General features: G+C 38.6%; 1 protein-coding gene across 5 annotated transcripts in view; it reads right to left on the reverse strand.

Annotated features, from left to right (window-relative positions):
- The window catches only part of KIF16B (kinesin family member 16B), a 132,584-nt gene that overhangs the window by 94,416 nt on the left and 16,280 nt on the right, over nucleotides 1–21,888 (reverse strand). For all 5 annotated transcript variants that reach the window (XM_027886509.1, XM_027886510.1, XM_027886508.1 and 2 more), the window contains exons 3-12: nucleotides 21,497–21,610; nucleotides 17,206–17,322; nucleotides 11,782–11,879; nucleotides 11,163–11,272; nucleotides 10,423–10,565; nucleotides 9,393–9,561; nucleotides 9,098–9,229; nucleotides 5,862–6,037; nucleotides 3,912–3,977; nucleotides 325–384 (exon numbers count right to left, since the gene is read on the reverse strand). In XM_027886509.1, coding sequence (XP_027742310.1) covers nucleotides 325–384; nucleotides 3,912–3,977; nucleotides 5,862–6,037; nucleotides 9,098–9,229; nucleotides 9,393–9,561; nucleotides 10,423–10,565; nucleotides 11,163–11,272; nucleotides 11,782–11,879; nucleotides 17,206–17,322; nucleotides 21,497–21,610 — 1,185 coding nt within the window. The remainder of the gene's footprint in view (nucleotides 1–324; nucleotides 385–3,911; nucleotides 3,978–5,861; nucleotides 6,038–9,097; nucleotides 9,230–9,392; nucleotides 9,562–10,422; nucleotides 10,566–11,162; nucleotides 11,273–11,781; nucleotides 11,880–17,205; nucleotides 17,323–21,496; nucleotides 21,611–21,888) is intronic.

Here is a 21,888-nt window from a genome sequence, read left to right on the forward strand (position 1 = left end):
CACACCATCTGCTAAGTAGTTACCAACCCTGCTCTGTTCTCTATGCTATTAGAGCTTTATTTTTATTTTTAAGCATGGAGCCATTCAACTTATGTGGAAGTCAGATAAAAGACACAGTGGTCAACTTAAAGAAAAAATAAAAGAAATCGGAGAGCGATACAAAAAATACCAAGTTTCATGTCAGTAATAAGGAGAACCAAAAAATTCCTTCTAAATTACACTACAAACAAGTTTATGTTCAACAAGTCATGAAAGCTTAAGCTTTAAGGGAAAACACTATGACTAGTTCAAATGCCACAATGAAAACTTATTTATTTGCCTTACTTTCAGAATATCTTGAGTTTCATTCCACTTGTTTGTCCACTCTTTGGTCAGTTCTTGTACCTATGAAAGAAAACAAATACTGAAAAAAATCTCATCTCAAGTCCTTAATGCATTCTCGCAGAAGAACTACGTATTGCTGCAATTCTTTGAGAAGTTTAATACTTCAACATTTAGAAGAACAGTGTTGCTCCTGCAATAAGTTGCCACACCTACAATACCTCTCCCTCAAAACACAAAATTCTTATTTACAGTATAAAATGTTTCATTCAGGGATGGTCACATCACATAATGGGTTTTCAAAGAAATATAGAATTATTCCATTAAGTGCTTCAGCAGCCCTACAAAGTTCACTGCCACAGACTGATCCCTTAGGTGTAACAGGACAACTCCCTTCCTATGGCACAGGTAGGCATGTCCAGGCTAAGCTCCCCTCCAGAGGATGGCATGCAGAGGAAGTAGCAGAGACCAGCAGCCTTCAGGAGAGAACCAGAGCAAAGTTTGCTGTAGCGTAGAAACCACACACTTCATTGACATCAGCACCGGAAGTGAGAAGATGTTAGAATTGGTATTACAGACATTGGGAGCTCTGGGTACAGAATCATAAAATCATTTAGGTTAGAAAAGACCTTAAGATCATCAAGTCCAACTGTTTAACCCAGCACTGCCAAGCCTACCACTAAAGCACATCCCTCCTAAGCGCTACATCTACACATCTTTTACATACCTCTAGGGCTGATGACTCAATGACTTCCCTAGGCAGCCTGTTCCAACGTTTGACAAATGTTTACACAAAGAAATTTTTCCTATCACTTGTTAGCCGGGAGAAGGCTGACCCCCGCCTCCCTGCAGCCTCCTTTCAGGGAGCTGCAGAGAGCAGTAAGTTCCCCCCGGAGCCTACTTTTCTCCAGGCTGAGCCTCCACAGCTCCCTCAGCCGCTCCTCATCAGACTGGTGCTCCAGACCCTTCACCAGCTTTGCTGCTCTTCTCTGGACTCAATCCACCACCTCAGTGTCCTTCCTGAATTGAGGAGCCCAGCACTGGACACAGGACTCAAGGTGTGGCCTCACCAATTCAGAGTACAGTGGAAGAATCACTTCCCTAGTCCTGCTGGCCACACTGCTCTTGATACAGTCCAGGATGCCATTGGCCTTCTTGGCCACCTGGGCACACGCTGGCTCATGTTCAGCCACTGTTGACCAGCACCCCCAGGTCCTCTTCCACTGGGCCACTTTCCAGCCACTCTGGCCCCAGCCTGGAGCACTGCAGGGGGTTGTGGTGACTCCAGGGCAGGACGCACCCGGCACTTTGCCTTGTTGAACCTCAGACCACTGGCCTCGGCCCTTTGCTCCAACCTGTCCAGATCCCTCTGCAGAGCATTCCTACCCTCCAGCAGGTCAACACTCCCACCCAACTCAGCATAGTCTGCAAACGCACTGAGGGTGCACTTGATCCTATTGTCTAGGTCACTGATAAAGATACTAAACAGGACTGGGCCCAAAAGTGAGCCCTGAGGAACACCACTGGTGACTGGCTGCCAAATGTATTTAACTCTATTCACCACAACTACAGCAGAGTGCACTCATCCAAGCCCTGAGCAGACAGTCCCTCCACAGAATCAAAGGTTTTACTGAAGTCCAAGTAAACAATATCCACAGCCTTTCCCTCATCCACTAGGCAGGTCACCCTGGCATAGAAGGAGATGAGGTTGGTCAAGCAGGACCTCCTTTCTTAAACCCTGCTGACTGGGCCTGATTCCCCTGGTTGTTCTGTACATGCTGAGTGATGGCTCCACGACCTTCCCCAGAACAGAGGTCAGGCAGACAGAATGCTTAAAATTTGTCCTTCCTTTCCTACTCATCCCATTATCCACCTTGTAAGTTACCTTTCATATAAACCCACTGTAGAAAAAATCAAATCTTCAGTTGCTCCAAACATCTCCACATTTGCCACCCGCCTACTTTGCTCAGTGTCCTTGCAGGTCAACTGAAAACTAATCCATGGGAACTACAGACACTTCACTCATCTCTGCCTGTATCTGAAGATTTCAACAAAGACAAGTAAGCACATCTTTCAACACACCATCATCATTCATAGTGCTGCTAATTGGAATGTTAAAACAGAATAAATTTTATAAGATTAAAGAAAAACATGAAGATCTACCATAGGTCTATTCACCATACCAGAACAATTTGTACTGCTCAGAAACATTTCATTTTTAATTTCATTTAAAAAATGAAACATTTTTAAATTAAACAATTTGAAATCACTCTTGTATAAGGAAGATCAACTCATTAAAGAAAGCCACCATATACTTGTCAGATAATTTAAATATGGTGATAAAGTCTTTAGATCTGTATAAACAAATTAATTATTGCACTCATTCAATTATAAAAAGCCATAACCACTGCAATATCCGCTACGAATTTTCAGTAATTATGTCTATTGTAATTATCACGAATGGTAATCACATAACCTTTTAATGAGGCTGACAAAAGATAATAAAATATGCTCGATATACTCCCCACACAGAGAGGCCAACACTTCTGAGCAAGACAAGCTGTGATTACTGTCAGAGCATGAATAACATACTCTAATTAGCATACAGTCAGCAGTTTATATTCCTCGGCTAATCTTAGATAAAAGCTTTTCATTTGTACTCAAAAATAAAACTAAGGATATAAATAAAACAGGATTCCCAAAGCAAGGCATTCATTCTCTAACTCTAAAGGACCATTTAAACCAGCTAAGAAGCTCCTATTTTTTAAAGGCATCATATCTACATTTGATTGGCATCTTGTTGACAGTATTCAAAATTAAATCTTTGCTGCCATGTAGCTGATTAGTTTCAAATATCTCCCTCTTGCCTCTTCCAAAGTCTGCCCAATACTATTTTTTTTTTAAACCAGTTTGCAGTAGCTTTAAATGAGAGCATCATTATATCTATATTCTTTTATCTAAACTGTCTGGGAATGTTTTTTCCAGCCTCTACACTTGGATGGATTATTGAAACAATTTGGTGTGAAGTACATTTCAAAGAGCACCTAGATCTCAGACCCTCTTTAAAAAAAGACATCTAATTAGGCACTGAACATATTTATGCGTACCAGATATAAATACTAAAATTTTCTAAAAACCCACAACACAAATTATTAATTACTTGAAAGCATAGAAAAGAGTTGACTATTTTCCCCACGAATCTTTACAACCTTTTCTACACACTGAATATTTTGTAACTTGCTACTTATTACTATGATTTAGTGGCATTTCCCCCTCTAGTCTATCTACAAACATACTTGTTTAGTAAGACAAGCTGGCCTGGGAAAAAATCTTTTTATGCAATAGAACTGGTATATAAATATAAAAGATATACTTTGTTCTTAGATATAATGTTATCTTAGGATAACAAAATTACAAATTCACACACTTTTTTTTTTTAATAGCACCAAGACAACGCTCTTTGATGGGACAAAACTTAGTTGTGCATAAAAATAATCCTGAAAATTACCAACACTCCTACATCCAGACTGCCAGCTTTTCCCTTTTTTTTTTCTGTTGTTTAAAAACTGTTTTATAAAATTATAACTCACCCTTGCTTCATTCTGCTGAAGCTTTTCTTCCATACTTAAAGCTGTTGGAGAATCCAAGAGTGCAATCTAAAATTGTAAAAAGTAAACATCAAGTCAAAAAGAAAGAAGAATAACAACGTTTGGGGGAATCAAATGAAATGCACTGTTCAACTTTTTTTGATTCTTTAGCATAAAATCCCTTAATATACTTAATTTTACCTTGAAATACTGTAAACAGAACAATCAAACTCTTGTCAAATCAGATATTTCAAATACAAATTGGTTTGAGAGTACTATTTTCCCACACATAGTCACACACATGCAGACACTGAAACCAGACATGTTTATAACAGGTAACTCCTGATACATCTTTCTTTATACTTCTGTTAATCACGAAAATTTATTATGCATGAAAAGTTAACCACTTTGCTGTAATATGTATGTATATTGCTTATTTTTAGTAACTATATATTAAGGTAATTAGTCTTAAAAGAGGGAAAACTACTGTACAACGCACACATCCAAGCAGTGCTCATTGTTATATGACCTTCTACACTGAATCCAGCACTGTATTTTGGTAATCAGCACCTTCAGGTCTACAAAAGCATTTGCAATACAGCATTCTGGGAATACAAAGGAAAACCACAAAAGAAATTATACAGAGATTTATATTCTACTGTGCATACATAACACATCACCTGCTGTTTTATCAACCATCACAAATTCAATTAAGTTGAGCAAGTTCTCTGTTGTCTCCCACACAGCCATCTATCACATCCTACCACTGAACCAGATTTATTTTGTGATATCCACTGTTTTACAGCTTGAAACTAGGTCAAAGCATTAGATCTTCAAAGGGGTCCATGTTACATCTACTTTGCTAACTCTAAATCAAAGCATAATTTGAAAATAAATTAACTTTCCTCTCCTAAAAATATGGGAGAACTGTAAGTATAATCAAGTAATTGAGCTCCATCAAGAATTTTCTAATTGTTTATAACAAAGCAGAGCTCTCTGCTTCATTCATCTACAATACCTATTTCTGCTTCCAACTGTGGTCTCATCCCCTTTTAAAGCTAATGTTTTATAGTACAAAATCCAGCTGAGGTATTAGTCTTTATTAAAAAAATCCATGCTGAACTGACATTTCACATTGTACAACCTTCTAAAATAAAATTAGATAATTCTAGAGATAAAAATTATTTCAGATACTTCCAAACTGTATTTGCTCAAGTATGGCATCTAGCAGTTCTGAGTGATATTACTCAGAAGAGACAACTGGTCTGAGCCAACTGCAAATTCCTTATTGTTAAGCTTGGTTTCACCATCCTGGGAATGCAGGAGAAACTAAACCTAACTGAGCCTGTGCAGCAAACGTTTATAGCAGCTTATACTGACAGAGCAAAAAAAGATAATCATGCAAAAGGGAAGCACAGAATGATTTGTGTTTTCCTACACTATTTTTACCTATTTAGCATGTTATGTGCCTTCTAACGGACTCTGCAGCCAAACACAAATAAAACGTACTGTTCAAACCCATTCATACTCTTACATTTTTATATTTATGCATCTTAAATACTTAAAACTTTCTAAAATACTTGAAACTTTCTATTTATTTTAAGATACTACATAAAGTACCTCTTCAGTTGATCAAGTTAGACACAGAAAATGTCCCAGCTCAGTCTCCTCATGCTGTGGTGACTACCTGTTCCACAGCACACTGCAATCAAGCTCTGATTATACCAAGAGAAACCTAAAAGCTTTGGGATAACAATTCTTCCCCCCTTATTTAAAAGAGGTAATCTGCTGGCCATATGGAAACTGACTCAATCAGGAAAATAATATTCATTCATAGCCTCATGGAGCTTGTTTACTCAAATCAATATAATGAAAGATAATTATCCCATTACATTCTAGAAATAGATGGTATAACTCAAGGAAAATTACACATAAATTCCAAGTAAAGCTAACCTGATTCCCCTGAGCAAGCAGGGCTTTTAATCGGGCTATTTCAGCTCTCAGCTCACGGATCAGTTTGACGTTGGGATCCTCATTAATAGTAGGCTTGTTGATGATGTTTTTGGCTCTATTTGCATAGCGAAGTGTACTTAAAGTTTCACCGTAATTGACATCAGCAGGTGAAATAGCTGAGGAGATGAAATCAGAAACAGTTTATCCAGCACCATATGTTTCACTTACTAAAGTTAGTTTATATTTTAAAAGTCAGATAAACTTAATGTGGATGAAGAGACAGGAATAGACAATTAACCAGTATGGCTACAATCTGTTCCAACTCTGCACCCAACTCCACTGCTTTCATGTCACTGTAACTCTGCATAAGTAAACACTGTATGAGATTAGTGTGTTAGAATAATCAGAAAAATGTTGAGTATTTTAAAAGTACCAACATAATCATTGAATGGAAAAGACATTTCAGGTAAAACAGAGTGGGTTCAGTCCTTTTAAAGGGAAATTAAACAGAAAATTAAAAAGAAATTAAACACAAATTAGACATGAAAACCAAAACAAGAGCTTCTATAATTTAGAAACCTAGCTGTTCTGAGCTGCAGGCATCTGGCAGCACACAACTGTTAGCTATCCGATGCATCAAGAGAAACCAATACTATTTTTACAAGCAACCTAAGCAGGAAAAGCAATGGACTTTAATTAAAGTGCAAATGCTATCCTTCCCTCAATTTTCCTAACAATATATAGGGTATTCCCAATTAAAAAAAATAATGTCTGCACCCAAATAGATGAGCAAAAACACAGAAGTGAACACCATCCAGAAGTGATGAGGGACCAGGAATCCTAATGATCAAACTGAACAAGAGACCCAGAGAATCAGACAATGAAAACACCTGAAAAAAATAATCAAGTAACTAAAATATTCTGTCCTTTCTCATTCTCTCAACAGTAATAAATATTCTTCTTGTCACAGAGACTCCCTGAATTATGGGAGATGCACTTGGCAACAGACTACACTTCATCTAGCTCACACTATCACTTCTCTGCTTTATCTACTGCCTCCTCTCCACTACTCAATTATTCTTTTTCTGGAAGGATGTTACAAAACGATACAGAAATATGACAAACCAGAATTGGATGTATTTTTATAACAGCTTTTCTATAGTTTGAAATGATCTTCCTGCATGTTTTTGTGCTTAGTTACAGAAAAGGCAGGCCAAACTTATCCAGACAGCTTGTCAGGCTCTGTTAGGCAATTCAGCCACGTTACCAGTAGAGTTACTGCTGGAGACAAGATCAACCATCAGGGCTCTGCCTCGAAGAGGCATCGCTAATAGATGGGGAAGTAGCTAAAAAAGAAGCTGGGCACTGTAGTCATTAGTACAGGCATTGAAAGCTCACTGTGTTTCTAAAACTTCTCTTCCCAATTCCTCTGTCAAAAAAAAAAAAAAAAAAAAAAAAAAAAAAAAAAAAAAAAAAAAAAAAAAAAAAAAAAAAAAAAAAAAAAAAAAAAAAAAAAAAAAAAAAAAAAAAAAAAAAAAAAAAAAAAAAAAAAAAGTTACTCAAGCATGTCACTGCGAAAAAAAAAGCATCAAGAAGAAAGTTGCCAGCACAGCATTACTTAAACAGCCAGAAAGGCAAAGCTGAGTCTGGTCCAGACCTTTTGCTGGCACTACTATGATTAGCCTGAGGAAAAGAAGTGGCATGGATTCCAAAAACATCCCCAAAATCATGCAACAAGGAACTGCTATCCAGAGAATTTGACTGTAACAAAGTGACTGAAGAGCCAGAATTTGATGTGATGCATTTTATACCCTCATTTTTGCTCTCCTACCATTCCCCAAAAGAGGAGTGCATCAGTTGAGACCATGTTTCCCTTGAGCAGGAAAGAGTGAGAAAAGTTTCAGAGCTGCTCTTCTCCTCACACCCAGGGGCACCAGGACAAGCTTGGGAGCCTTGTGAGGTGAAAGTCCAACTGCAAGCTGCTGCACCTAGGTCAGGGTAATGCCAGACATGAGTATAGACTGGGAGAAGAATTCACTGAGAGAAGCCCTGTGGAGAAGGACTCGTGGATTTCTTTTTGGTGGATGAAAAGCTGTGCTTGCAAGCCAGAAAGCCAACTGCATCCTGGGCTGCATCAAAGGCAGTGAGGACAGCAGGTCCACGGAGGTGATTCTCTCCCTCAACTTTGCCCTTGTGAGACCACATATGCAGTGCTGCACCCAGATCTGGGGCCCTCAGCACAAGAAGATGTTGATCTGTTGGACTGGGTGCAGATGAGGGCCATGAAGGTGATCAGAAGGATGGAGTACCTCCGCTATGGAGACAGGCTGAGAGAGCCGGGGTTGTTCAGCATGGAGAAGAGAAGGCTCCAGACAGACTCCACTGCAACCTTTCAGTACTTAAAGAGGCCTTATAAAAAAGGGGGAGAGCAACTTCGTATACAAGCAGATAGTGATAGGACAAGGGGGAACAGTTTTACACCAAAAGAGGTTGACCAGAGAAGCTGTGGATGCCCCATCCTGGAAGTGTTCAAGGCCAGGCTGGATGGGGCCCTGAGCAGCCTGGTCTAGTGGAAGGTGTCTCTGCCCATGGCCAGAGGGGTGGAACTAGACTATCTTTAAAATCTATTCCAACACAAACCATTCTGTGATTCCACAATCTCCAACATCCAAAATCCTCTCCTCCCCTTAAACATTCTCCTGGCTTCACTAGGGGTTTTTGGGAATGGAATTCCCATTCCAATTTGTTGACAAACCTGCAATACACATGCCATGGGTAGGGTTTTAAACCAAGTGATCCTTACAGAGCATCCTACAGGTAAAAAGGAAACCCTAAGAGAAATTTGCAAGATGACTGAACACAAACAACTAAATTTAGACAAAAAGTTAAAACACTGTGTGCATTCAGTGGGGTAAATAAAAATGACAGTCTTCCCCACAGGATGTCAAAAGAGAACAGGTTGTTTCTGCTACTAATGCAACAAAAAGCAACACAGTTTGGAACAGCAAACTGATTAACAAATTTGTACTGACTGGATGCACAAAGCCTTACTTACACTCTTTAAAGAGTGTAAGTAATGACAAGAGCATTACTAGAAAGCTCAGATAGAAAGAAACCATTAATATGTGTAAACAATGTTCTGCCTTAACAAAACATCTGGAATCTAAATATTTACAGCCACTCCTATTAAGCACAAACTGTTTAGAATGCAAAAAAAGTAATTTAAAAACACTTACTGGCAATCATTATAGTTTTAGAGTTTCCTCCTAGGCTATCTTTTAACAGCCAAGTCAACACAGAGTCCCTGTAAGGCACAAATACTTGTTTCTTCTTTGAAAGTGGATTTGTTGCATCCTGAGATAAATCAGCTGTGATGTGGAAGTAGGAAAAAAAAAAGGCAATTATGTATTTTCATTCATTTTCAAAACCAGTATGTGTTAGGCCACTATTTGTGTAAGTAAATAAACAGAAAGGTACTTAATGACTAAAAGAAACCTCAAGACAGACAAGCACAAAAAACTGGAGACTCACCTAAGGCAGAAATTACGTTTCCCAGAGTAACTAGAGATTTGTTAATATTCCCTCCTTCCTTTAATCTAACCCCTGTGGCACCAGTGGCATCTGCTCTCTCACTTCCAGCAAGATCTACCAAATGAATCTTGCTAACAGTTTCACAAGGCATTTCAGAATCAAATTTAGCCTACAGAAAAGAAAAAAAAAAACACAAACAAACAAAGAAAAATATGTTAAGCTATGAAACGCTGCAATTTTACTAAATCTAATTAAGTGGCCTTTTTCATGACACAACCGAATTTAACTTGTTTACAATAGCAGAGGTTCAGAAGACGGGTGTATTAGAGGTGCCAGAGAAAGGCATTTGATAATAAATTGCTGCATAACTCCCAAATTATTTCTTTAAATTATAATGTTTGCAACTTTCTAGCCACTTACAGACAAGCAGTGACACTGAGTTGGAATTTACATGATGCACAGTGAACATGTGCTGTATTCATTTTATTAAGCTTACAACATTTATATTCATATTTAGCTTTCAACAAGTCATAGCATGAACAGACATTTACACTCCATTTCTTTTCCACCTCCAAGTTCAAGTGACAATTGCAATTTTTTTGTTTTTAACTGAGGTTTCCTCCCAATTTTTTTGTCTCATTTCAGATAAATTAACTCAGAATGCCCTGTTTCAAACCTCCTTCTACTTTCACAGTACAACAATAGAACAAAACCTTTTGCTGCCTGCCTCTCATCCTCTTCTGAAAGCTTTGCAATAAGCAACTCATCATTAGTGAACAGCGGGTGCATGGGGGGTGTGTGTGTGTGTTTTTGGGAGGAGACATGCAAAGTTCTGACTGGAGAGGAAACCACTTCCATACTGCCATCTCTGCATCCAGCAGGTTATCCATGGGCTGTCTAAAAAGCACACCCAAAAACACTGACGAAGAGCAGGAGTCAATAGAAAAGGAATTTACTACATATAAAGCAAAAGGATCACTATGCGCTGACGAAATGTGTCAAATCTCTCCAGGGAGTTTTGTTTTGTTACCTGAGTGAAGTTGATTGTGAAAATGGCATGAGACCTGCTACTGACATCATTCATTCCAGTGGCAGCCGTTGTCCTATTTATATTTCCTGCTTCCATAAGTTCCTCTACATCAGTATAATTTTGCACTAAATGTTTAGACAAGTCTAAAGAAAAGCAGAGTGTTACAGTATGCTCATACATGCATGTGATTTTACTTTACAAGAGGATTCAAATTACCCTCACTACTGCAAAGCATTGCTACAATTAGTGTTTATTGTCACACCAGTTTGTCACTTAAGGAAAAGAATGAGGCCTCATGAGAACAGTGGACAACTCACACATTTACAGTAAATAAGAAAAAAATATGCAATCTTACTAAATTATTTAGGGCAATAACATGAGCATAATCCCACAAGAGACGTGAACCTTCCCTGGTAGAGAGCAGATTAAGACAATTAGATCCTAATAGGTTCCTAAACATTTAATATTTATAAATTACAGTCAACAAAGTATTAAAACCAATTGAACTCCCAAGACTATTTTATAATGTTATACATTTATAGATAAAAAACTACATAGTAATCTTAGAATTGGGAAAGCAAGTCAAGATGCAAAATGAGAGGCTTTTTACCAAAGCAAAGCACTGTATTGAACATCCTTTATATTTTAAAAGATAAAATGCCCTATGCAATTAGACATTACACTTTAGAATATATGAAGGTAATAAAATATCCAGCGTAGAACACTGGAAGTGTTTTTACCCTCAACATACGGCCCTTCTTTTGGATGTTCTCGTATTCGTAAATTATTGGTTTTTGACGACTTCCTTCTGAGAAGATCTCTCACACGTTCATTATAAATTTCCAGATAACTGAAAGAGAAAGAATAAAAAGCCACTGACTGATTCAAGAGCCTTTAAAAAAAGGAAATTCATGTGAACACTGTGTTTGAACACAAGATGCTTGGAGAAAGAAAATAGATCCAAAGTTGGCTTAAGACAGAAATGACTACAACTTATTGTATCATATGGAAAAAAGCCAAAAAAGCAAAAAGCAAGTGGAAAGGAAGCAGGCATCAGCAAGATCGAGATCTGCCAATGTCAGCCTGAAATAAAGGTTAAAAATAAGGAAGATGCTGTCCAGTAGCAAAGGCATTTTCACTGTCATTTAAATGAAGCAAAATGCTCAGCTCCTGGGTTGACGTTACAAGTGCTGTGCATTTGGACTGCGACTGCCAACAAAAATCAATTATAGGACTGAGGCCAAGCGTAGAAAGTTATTTTTGAAGAACACACACTTTTTTCAGAGATAAAATGAAACAGGGTGGTTGTAACTGAAATAAGTTTGATTACCTGGTAACTGTTAACATGTCAAGACCTACCTGACCTCTGTTCGAAATGATGCCTCATTCCGCTTTGTTTTTTCACTTATTTGGCTGAATAATCCTTCACAAATTCGAGGTATCAAACCTGCATCACCCTGCAACAACAACCATTCTTATTTCCAAGGTCATTTATGCATGCACGATCTATTTTGGAAAAGTAAAACCCAAGGTGACTAGTTGTGAGTCTCAGCATCCAGAAAAAGGAGGAAAACCAAAACTTTTCAGCAAATACTCTCTTGCCCTTTATTTAATTGCAGTTAGCTTGCCACTTTAACACTTGTGTGTGTGGAATGTATACACTAGCTCCATTTCTCTGCTACTGGGATGTGTTTTGTCCCTCTCACTCAGTTTGAATAATCCAAAACTAGCTTAAGGCAGAAACTGGTTCCTCATAGCATAGATGAACTGCCTTATCTCACTAGTATCTTATCTAACTGCTTCTCTGTGGACTTGGCAACAACTCCAGAGAATGGGATAAGAGCCATATACATGAGCCATTCTCATTCAACACCCCCATCCCCAGCTCACAGTCCTTTCTGTCTCGAAAGATGCAGCAGATCCTCTGGATAAATTAGCACGCAACAACAAAATTTAACCTACGTTCACTGTATCCCACAATGCTGCCAAATTAAATTTGATATTTAACTTCTGAATGTTTGACTGCAGTTAAAGAGAGGTTTTTTTATCCATTAAGTGCTCGGTTGGTTTAATAAAGCAATCTGAAAAAACCTATTTCTTCTCACAGCTCCCTACAGACTGTAGTTTACTAGCAGGGCTGCAACTACCCATTACAGGGCCCTTGCCACTTCAACTAACACAGTAGCAGCAGGATGTCAGCTTCTGGGTTAAGCTGGCACTTGAGAATCCAGCCTCATCCCAGTGAGGCTGCTGCTCCACCACTGATGTCAAACACGTGCCAGACTGCAGGGCAGCAGCTACCACTGAGATACCCAGAGACTCTGCATGGAGCTCTCCTCTTCCCGTTGCTCCAGGGAGAGTCCTTTCCAGGCAAACAGTAAGCCACAAGGCTTCTCCCCAGCAGCAGAGAGGAGCGGAAGAGGGCCATGCAGCTCTGGTCTCATCTGATAAGGGGCCACATGCCCCCAGCTGCCCCATTCCCACCAAGTCTGATGAGGTAGATGACCAACTACCTGCTGAGCACACCTCCTCCCCATCGCTTCAGGAAGGCAGCAGCTAATGCTCCTTCAGAGCCAGGGCTCCCAGGAACAAAGGGAGAGGACATATACATACAGATGAGCTTTGGGCTCAGAGCTCCAGGCTCAGAAGCAGCTTACAAAACAGTCTGTCAGCTACAATTTGCCTGCAGTCTAAAAATGCGTAAGAGATTTGATGCGATGGACTAATCCTAATTCTATTCACCACTGAGGCAAGAAATGCTCTTGTGCCTCAAGTCAGGGGCCTTGTAATTAAGCAGGAGGCAAATTAGGACAAACCAGACCAAACATCCAATGTGAACACAGCCCAGACACTCCAGGCACCTAAGAATTTGCCTGGTGGGATTGTACAGGTAACTGGCAGCAGGACAACATGAAGCCAGTGGGCTCCCCTGCACCAGACTCTGGCAGGGTGAGTGTTCCATGAGCAAAGATTTCTCTTCTACTCGGACCCCTACATAAAGTCCAAGCCTTTTTGCCAAAGCTCACTCCAGTCTGCTCCCACACTAGTCCCTCTGTCCTCATTCTCTGTCCCACCAATCATCTTCCAGGTGCCATCTCTGAGCTCCTCTTCCTCTTTCCTTTGCCCAGACATAATTGAGTCACTTTTTTTTTTAATCATACTCTACATCTCCATTTTGCCCTTTCCCAACTTATTCCTCCTTTAATCAGAGCCTCACTGTCCTTCTCAAACCAGGCTTCATTCTTTGAAATAATAATCTGTTCTCTTCTCCTCTCATACCTAGTTGTTCAGATGACAGCACTTTGGGTTAAAATAAAAAACCAACTCCTAGATAAAGGGAGAAACTTGCAGAATAATCAGGCTTTTCTTTTGAGACAGTTGCCTTTGGCAACAGAGGAGCATCCTTTCCCAATATGTATCAATTATCAATCTCTACTTCCAGGTAAAGTTTCAGGGGTCGGTGTTGGAAAATTCCCACTTACATTTTATTTTAATTTTTTTTTTAACACAGGAAGAGGAAAAAGACTTTTCTTTCATCTCACGCTTGGAAACACCTGAATAGTTTTAATTAAAGCTTAAGGGAAAATACATGAAAGATCTATCACAAAGTTTTAGGCAAATCATTAGTGTCTGACATAGTTTAACAACTGCAAAGAAAGGCTTAAAATATGAAGAACTAGCTCTAATTGAGTAACTTCAACCATAGCAATACAGTGATGAGGAAGGAAGAACACACAGTTCCCAGAATATTATATCAGTAAAATGCACATCTTAAAGAATGTACACTCTTCATTAGAATCTATATTTAAACTTTTTCTCCATTTTCACCTCCTACATCTCTCCAGGGCAGGATCAACTACATCTTTGACTTTTTTTTCTTTCTGAGCTACAGAGTTTCCAGACATGGAAATCAGAAGAACCCAAATAGGTAGTTCACTCCAGAGATGAATTTTCTCACTAAAAGCCTGTTCTCCTTCTGTGCTACCTAACCAGAAAACTCGTACTGCAATTTAAATGTACTGGTTTTTACCCATGTACCTTGACCACAGGGAATAAACTACTCCCTTCCTTTCTGCAGCAGCCTTTCATGCCTTGGGAGACTTTTACTCTCTCTTAGTCTTCCCTGCATACACAAGTCTGACTTTCCTGATAGATCACATTTTACAAATCTCTGTTTATTTCAGTATCTCTGCTCAAGAGTTACTCTATCTGGTCTACATATTTCTTGAAGTGATTACTGCACACAGAATTGCAGGAGAAGCCCTGCAGCACCAAGAAGAGCAGATATGGAAAGTAAAATGAGAATAGAATCCAGACGTTTTATTTAAAGAGTCCAGAGTTTTTAAAGAGAAGCAGGGAAAAAAGAATATTTATTTCCAATTCAAGTTTTCTTATAGCACTGTAGTTTCTCTGACAGGACCATCAATTTTCAAGCATTTAACTTGCCAGCTGAGTATATTTTATATGCGCTCTGTACAAAGCCAGATTAAAGTATTTATGTATCATGGCAAGAAGATTAGACCTTTATTATTGAATAATGTCAAACAAACTTCAGCACCTATTCATTTGCAAAATGTCTTGATGATTACAGTCATTACATACAGTGAGGTAGTCTCATAAAAATGTCACTTTTATAAATTTCTGGAATAGAAATCCACATCTAGGTCATAACATCTTTTCTGGTTACAAAAGTCTATTCTGCTTATGATATTGAAGTTAAATATAAAGCTACTTATTTTGTGGCAACTGAAAGAAAAAGATTTACAGCTAATTTACTCTCCTAAGCTAGAGGAGCTGCAAAGTGCCCAATCTTACATTTCAGAAGAGTGATCTATCTAAGGAAGGACAAGTGGCAATATTCCCCTTTTCATTTCCACCAGGAGAAGATACAATATATTTCTTTTCCCAAGGACTGAAGAATGAAACCTGCAGAGGCTGCCTGGCAAACAGGCTTCATCAGTCAGCCTTTTTAAACTGCTCCACTCCCAACAGTTCAGTGGGTTCTCTCTCTCCTTGGACAGTCGTGGAGGCATCTGCAAGAAGCTACTCCCATCCTTTCCTCACAAACTGCCAAATACTCCTCCTATCACACCTTCCTCTTCCAGGGTCTTCACTGCAGTGCTCAACATGGCTTAATCCTTAAAATTAAATTTACTATATCACATAAGGGTGTGCTGAACTACTCTCATCCCATTTCTGCTCCTCACCTGAAAGCCTTCTCTAAACAGGGGTCAAAGATTTATTTTAGTCTTCTATCTCTTCAAAAAAAGGTCTAAAAAGCACATCTCTTCAGAAAGACCTGGTCCTTCATGTTCTCAAAAATCAGTATCTTTTTTTTTTTTTTTGTCTTGAGTTGGGCATAGAAAATCAGCAGAAACATTTGAAATTTTGGGGTTTGTTACTGAACAAAAATTATTGGGTTTTGTCCAAAATAATGAGCATTACTTAAACAGACTTCTTCCAACTGTAAATACCTTCCTATAAAAGGAAGAGCTTCTAAAGACTAATTACTACGAGAGGGTGATACATGGGGGTCATTAGCACACAGACAGCAGTATTGATAATTGCATAAAAACATGCTCCTGCAATAGCATAATTTTAATTCATGACTACAAAATAAAAAAATAGACCTGCTCAGTTGATGTGGGGCAAGTAGTGGACATTGTCTACCTGGAATTCCCCAAGACTTCTGACACGGTTTCCCACAGCCTGCTCCTAAAGGAATTGATGCATTATAATCTAGACAAGGGGTCTGTGGTGGGTGGGAACTGGCTGACAGGCTGCACTCAGAGGGTGGTGAGAAACAACTCCTTCTCTAACTGGCAACCTGTCTCGAGTGGGGTCCTCCAGGGACCAGTTTTTTTAAATAACCTGTATGACATGTTCAAGCGTATCCTGACAAAATTTGACAATGACACCAAACTGAATGGGGAAGTTGACACTTCAGAAGGGAGACCCACCGTGCAGGGAGACCTGGACGGGCTGGAATAGTGGGCTAGCAAGAATCTTATGAAGTTTAATGATAAAGAAGTTTAATTTAAAGACAAATGTAAGGTCTTGCACCTGGGAAAACATAATCCAGGATCTACTGGCTGGGGAGTAGCTCTGTGGAGAGAGGCCTGGGGGTCCTGTGGACCCCAAGTACAACATGAGTGAATAGTGTGGCCAAGAAAGCAAAGAAACCCATGCTGGGTTGCATCAACAAGGGCAGAGATAAAGAATTCATTATCCTGTTCTACTCAGCACTTGTCAGACCACAACTGAATACTGCATTCAGCTTTGGTCTCTGCCACACAAAAAAGATGAGGACAGGCTGCAGAGAAGGGCCACAAGGATGACCAAAGGACTGGGAAGCTGCCATGTGAGGAAAGGTTGAGAGAGCTGGTTTGTTCATCCTTGAGAAGAACAGGCTCAAGAAGACCTTATAACTGTGTTCCAGTATTCAAAGCATGGCTCCAAAGAAGATGGAAACTCCCTATTTACAAGGAGTCACATGCAAAGACCAGTGGTAATGGATACAAGTTACTCTTGGGGAGAATATAATTGGACATGAGAATAATCAGCAGTTGGAATAATCACAGAATATGCTAAGTTGGAAGGGACCTACATGAATCATAATCCCCCCGAGAGGAGTGGTGGATTCCCCAACAATAGACATTTGTAAGATTTGGCTGGACAGGATAATGGGCCATCTTATGTCAACTTGCTTTTGCCAAGAAAGGTTGGATCAGAAGAGGGCCCTTCCAACCTGGTTTTCTAAGATTCTAGGAAAATACAACATACCGCATTTCCCATCATGGTGTAGGACTTCCCAGATCCAGTCTGTCCATATGCAAAAACACAGGCATTATAACCTTCAAAAGCAGATTTAAGCACATCCGTACCAAGATTTTTGAAAACCTAAAAACAAATGAAGTTTTTAAAGTCAACAAAAGTTTGGGGAAAAAAAAAAAATTGTCATCAGTCCAGCATGAAAAATCTTTAACAATACCAGAATACAATGGCAAACTACAGTGATATTTGCTATAGGAGAGGAAATTATACTTCAAAGAAAATATTAAGTCTTACTACCAGATCTAGTTTACAGCATTGCAGTGGTTTATTTTTTACTTCTTTTTCTGTCAGAGATCTACCTGGTGTCTCAAAGAACAAAAAAATGCTTTAGGTATAGCTCTAATTTCTTTCAGCAACCTCAGCTACTTCATTCACTTTCTGTTATTGTTAATACCTACTCACATTTTGTATCTTTGCCAACTCTCCATGTTCTGCAATTATGCAGTCCCTTCTCAAAAGGAAACATTACAGTGATCCTGCCAGTTTCTTGCTTTGTCTTTCTGGAGGGCTTTGGTTGGTTGGTTTTGGTTTTTTGCTCTAATCAACTATAAGAACATGGCCTTCCTTGTATTTCCTCCCTTACTGGCTTTTACATACCAATACTTTTTAGGCTGGCAAACATGGAAACTTGTTTTCTCTTTCATCAGCTCATCCCTTCTCTTTTGCCCTCATCATGTAAAAACTAGTAACAATCCCTCTTCCACATCCCATAATATGGGACTCTGTTCTCACCTAAAAGATTCAGCTTTCACCAGGTGCAGTCACCACCTTCCTCTATAGTACTGGCTCCAGTATCCCTAAAAAATACTGACCTTTCATTATCATTACCCCTTCTTTCAAACCATACCCCTCCCCGGTCCACTGAGCAAGGAGCAACACTTGGTGCAGAATTTCTCTCAATTAAAATATAAATCTGTGTCTCCCCACCTTGACATGACTTTCAAGAACCTCGTAGATGCTTCACATAGTTTGGTTGCTCCTCTGTACTATGTGTGGTTTAAATTAGCCAAGGAGAACAAGCCATTATTAACAGTGAATGGCGCACACACAGTGTAATCACGCTGCCTCTCCCTGGAAAGAGTGCTGGGTAATTTCCTTAATCACTAATCCTCAGTTGCAAACATGCCTTTGGAATACTTCACTTGACCTTCCCTTGAGCCAAGGAGCTAAAATGCTGTAACCAGTTACACTTCTCAAAGAGAAAGAGTATAAAGCTCAGCCAAAGTTCCTTTATTCTTTCCCTTGTTTTTCACTATATCCAAGTTGTTGCCATTTGGACCACTTTGTACACTATTGTTTTGACTGAATTTTCCCTTTCAAAAATCTGTGTATACCTTGCAAAGGGATTTGAGGTATTACACAGGATAGTTACAGTCAGTACTGTCTGAACACAAAGGCTTAACAAGAAAAGACACTGTCAGGATGGGACACCGGTTTGTCACAAAAGGGCCGTGAACCTCAAAATTCTATCTGTTTCTCTGTCAGGAATACAAACTAAGAAGCTTGATGGTAAATTGCCATCCCCACTTTAATTTCTGAATACCAAGGCATATTCTGCATCTACAAGGCACATTAATGGGCTATGTGGTATTAGACAGATTTCCACTTATTTCTCTGCCTTTCAAATGGAAAAATCCAACAATCATGAACAAAGGGCACCAGGCAACTGCATTACCGACAATCAAGATCAATTTTATTCCATGGTTAGATGAATGTGAATGAAAGATGCCCTTCTCCTATGCCATTGGTGCAGTAAACTGGAAATTCTGCAGCAACCTGATAAGAGCTTAACTACAAATTCTTTCAATTAAATATGAAATTAATAACAAAAGCAAAACAATAGCTTGTGCAGCATTTGTTTAGGAACTGGACTCCTATGGTTTAAAAACTTTTGTTTTCAATGTGCTGCACACATTCTAATTAAAGCAATACTTGAACAACAATACTTATGTGGCTGAGCAAGAGAAGTTTACACTCTTGCCAACAAGGATGAAGGAGGTGGTCCAGGGTTGTAGGACACACAAACAGCAGCGCATGGAACACGGACATCTGAACCATGTTTAGGATTTATTGTTACCATCCTATCACTACCAATCAGCTTTAAAGAAATCATGGCTCAAGGCTGCTGCAGTCATCCTTATATGGGCATTTTAATTCATTTTTTTTTCTATAGACTCCAGACTCAGACAGGTTATGCTGGTCTTTCCTTAACCTGACCCCCTCTGAAACAAGAAGCATAACGGCACAAAAAGGAAAAACTTTGAAAAGGGAAACTTATCACTTATATGTGGAAATTGGACATCAACACAGGATACAACTTGGATTTCTGTTTGTATGCATTCAGTTTTCCTTTGCTGTTTTAACAAGAATTAACTTCATTGTTTCACAGGTTCTGGAAATAACTTGCACTGTAACAGCAAGAGCCAAATGACACAATGGTTCTCTTCCTGGGGTTCCTCTAATGAGGTCTTGTCTAACACAGCTTTCCAGAAGTATCTTAAGTCACGTAAAGAAACAGCTACCTAGAGGATTCAAGAATTAAATATCCATAAACCTAAGCCACAATTGCTGCTTAAGAAGAATTTCTGTCACTACCTTTACAATACATTTTGCAGATTTTTGCAAATATGCTTTGATATATGATTAATACTATTTTATGGAGATGTGCTCCTCCATATCAAAAAGAGCTGAGAATATGCTGATCAGCTACCCCTGAGAATTATACGCATTTTCATGAAACTAAGTAATATCAAGCTGAGCCCCTCATCAATTTCTATGAGCAAACCTAAGGCAAATATTTGTTGTGTCTGTAGAACCACAAATGAGATCTCAAGCTTCAGGTAGAATCAGGGCAGAAAAATACAAGATCAAAGCTGCTTTAATTAGAATAAATAAATACCTCTCTGCATGCTCAACTTAAAGCATTTGCTAAAGTTCTAGCAAAGCCATATGGCCCGAAATGGCTGCTCAAAAATATTCACTAGAAACTTGGATTCCAATAATTGAATGTAAATACATCATTACTTCAATTTCCACAGTGCTGAAGTAATACGGGTATTTCTAAATAAAGGCCCGAATAAAGGTATACTTCTTGATATTTCAGAAAATATAGAAAAAATGTGTTACTAAAAAGAACATTATCAAGAAATAACAATAAAAAAAGTTTAAGAATATACATGATCAAATGTTTGAAGAAAACCAACTAATAGTTGATGAAATAAAAAAGAAGCTTTCAGAAAATAAGAGGACATACCACTACAACTGATGGTTAACAGAGAAATCTCATGTATAAATTCCCTATCAATTATAGTCATGATATATATAACAGCAAAGCTTGTCATACTCATAAATATTTAAAAATGGCTTCAACTCATTGTTTCTTACGATTAGTTTTAAATGTGAGGCTTTTTAGGATTAGCCATTACAGTATCCCTGATTTCAGTGGTTACAGAACAGAGGAGGTACATGCCAAAAAGGTAGGTACCCAGCTGGCTTACAGGATATTCAGCAAACCCTTGTATTATTTTAAGGGGAAAGAAATACTCTCACTTGAAGCTTACAGCACCAAAACCAAAGGAGAAGACAGCAATCACAAATCACTGGAATTTCATTTAACAAATTTATTAGGGAATGTCAAATAGCAGAAAGGTTCAATGTTCACATAAAATGAGAGGTCAGGGAGGGTCTGGATGTTCATCTGAATGATTCCTATAGCTCTGAGTTTGATTTTCTGTTCTGAGTGTGCAGAAAGAAAGACAGTTTTGTCCTTTCCTTAGCTGAATACTCAAGGGAGGAGAAAAATGAATCTCCTTCAATGTGTACCAAGACTTTTGGACAAAAAGAAAAAAAAAAACTTCAACCAGATAAGAAGAATGTTTCTGTCTAAGTGAATTAAAGATATGTGCTTGTTTCTCAGAAGTGATTTTTTTTCCAAAAAGCTTTTCAAAACCAAATTCGGTGCTCTGAGACGTTTTCTAACTTGACCTTACAAGGCAAATCAGACAAGAGAACTTGAAAGAAGGCATTTAGTCTGCCGTATTAGAAAACACAGCACTTACATTGTTAGATTAGTTTAAAAAAAAAAAAAAGGAAAACAAAGCAAACTTCAAACTCTCAGGTACCTAGGGAATTTCTAAATTACACAGGAAGCACTTCTAATGGAAAAAAGTTTCATGGAATGATTTCAAGCCAAAGAAAAGGGAAAGGAAAAAGATCAATTATTAACATTCAGAAATCCTACCATTTCTTGACAAACAAAGCTGGGACTTTTACTGTCTGCTGAGAAATAGGAAAAATCATAGGTAAATGTCTTCGTTCTTTCTCGTCCTGTGTCTCCAGTAGCACCCTCTGGTACCTATTAAAAAAGAAAAAAGAGCTGGTACAATACATGTTGATGAAGTAATTAAAAACATTTGACAATAAATGATCAGAATGCAAATTTAACATGAGGCTATACACATTTAGAAATTTATGATGACAGGTTGGAGTATTATTCCAACAGCACTAATATAATTAGCAAGAGATATGCCCTTCAGCAAGGACAGCCAAGTCACAAAACAGCACAGCAGGAATAATTTGGGTTTTAGTTTTCTTCTCCAACCACCACAGTACGGTTTTGTCAAAATACAAAGT

Source organism: Empidonax traillii, unplaced genomic scaffold (assembly GCF_003031625.1).
Source record: "Empidonax traillii isolate 1590-97213 ecotype Southwest subspecies unplaced genomic scaffold, ASM303162v1 scaffold188:size807701, whole genome shotgun sequence".
Classification (NCBI taxonomy): Eukaryota; Metazoa; Chordata; class Aves; order Passeriformes; family Tyrannidae; genus Empidonax; species Empidonax traillii.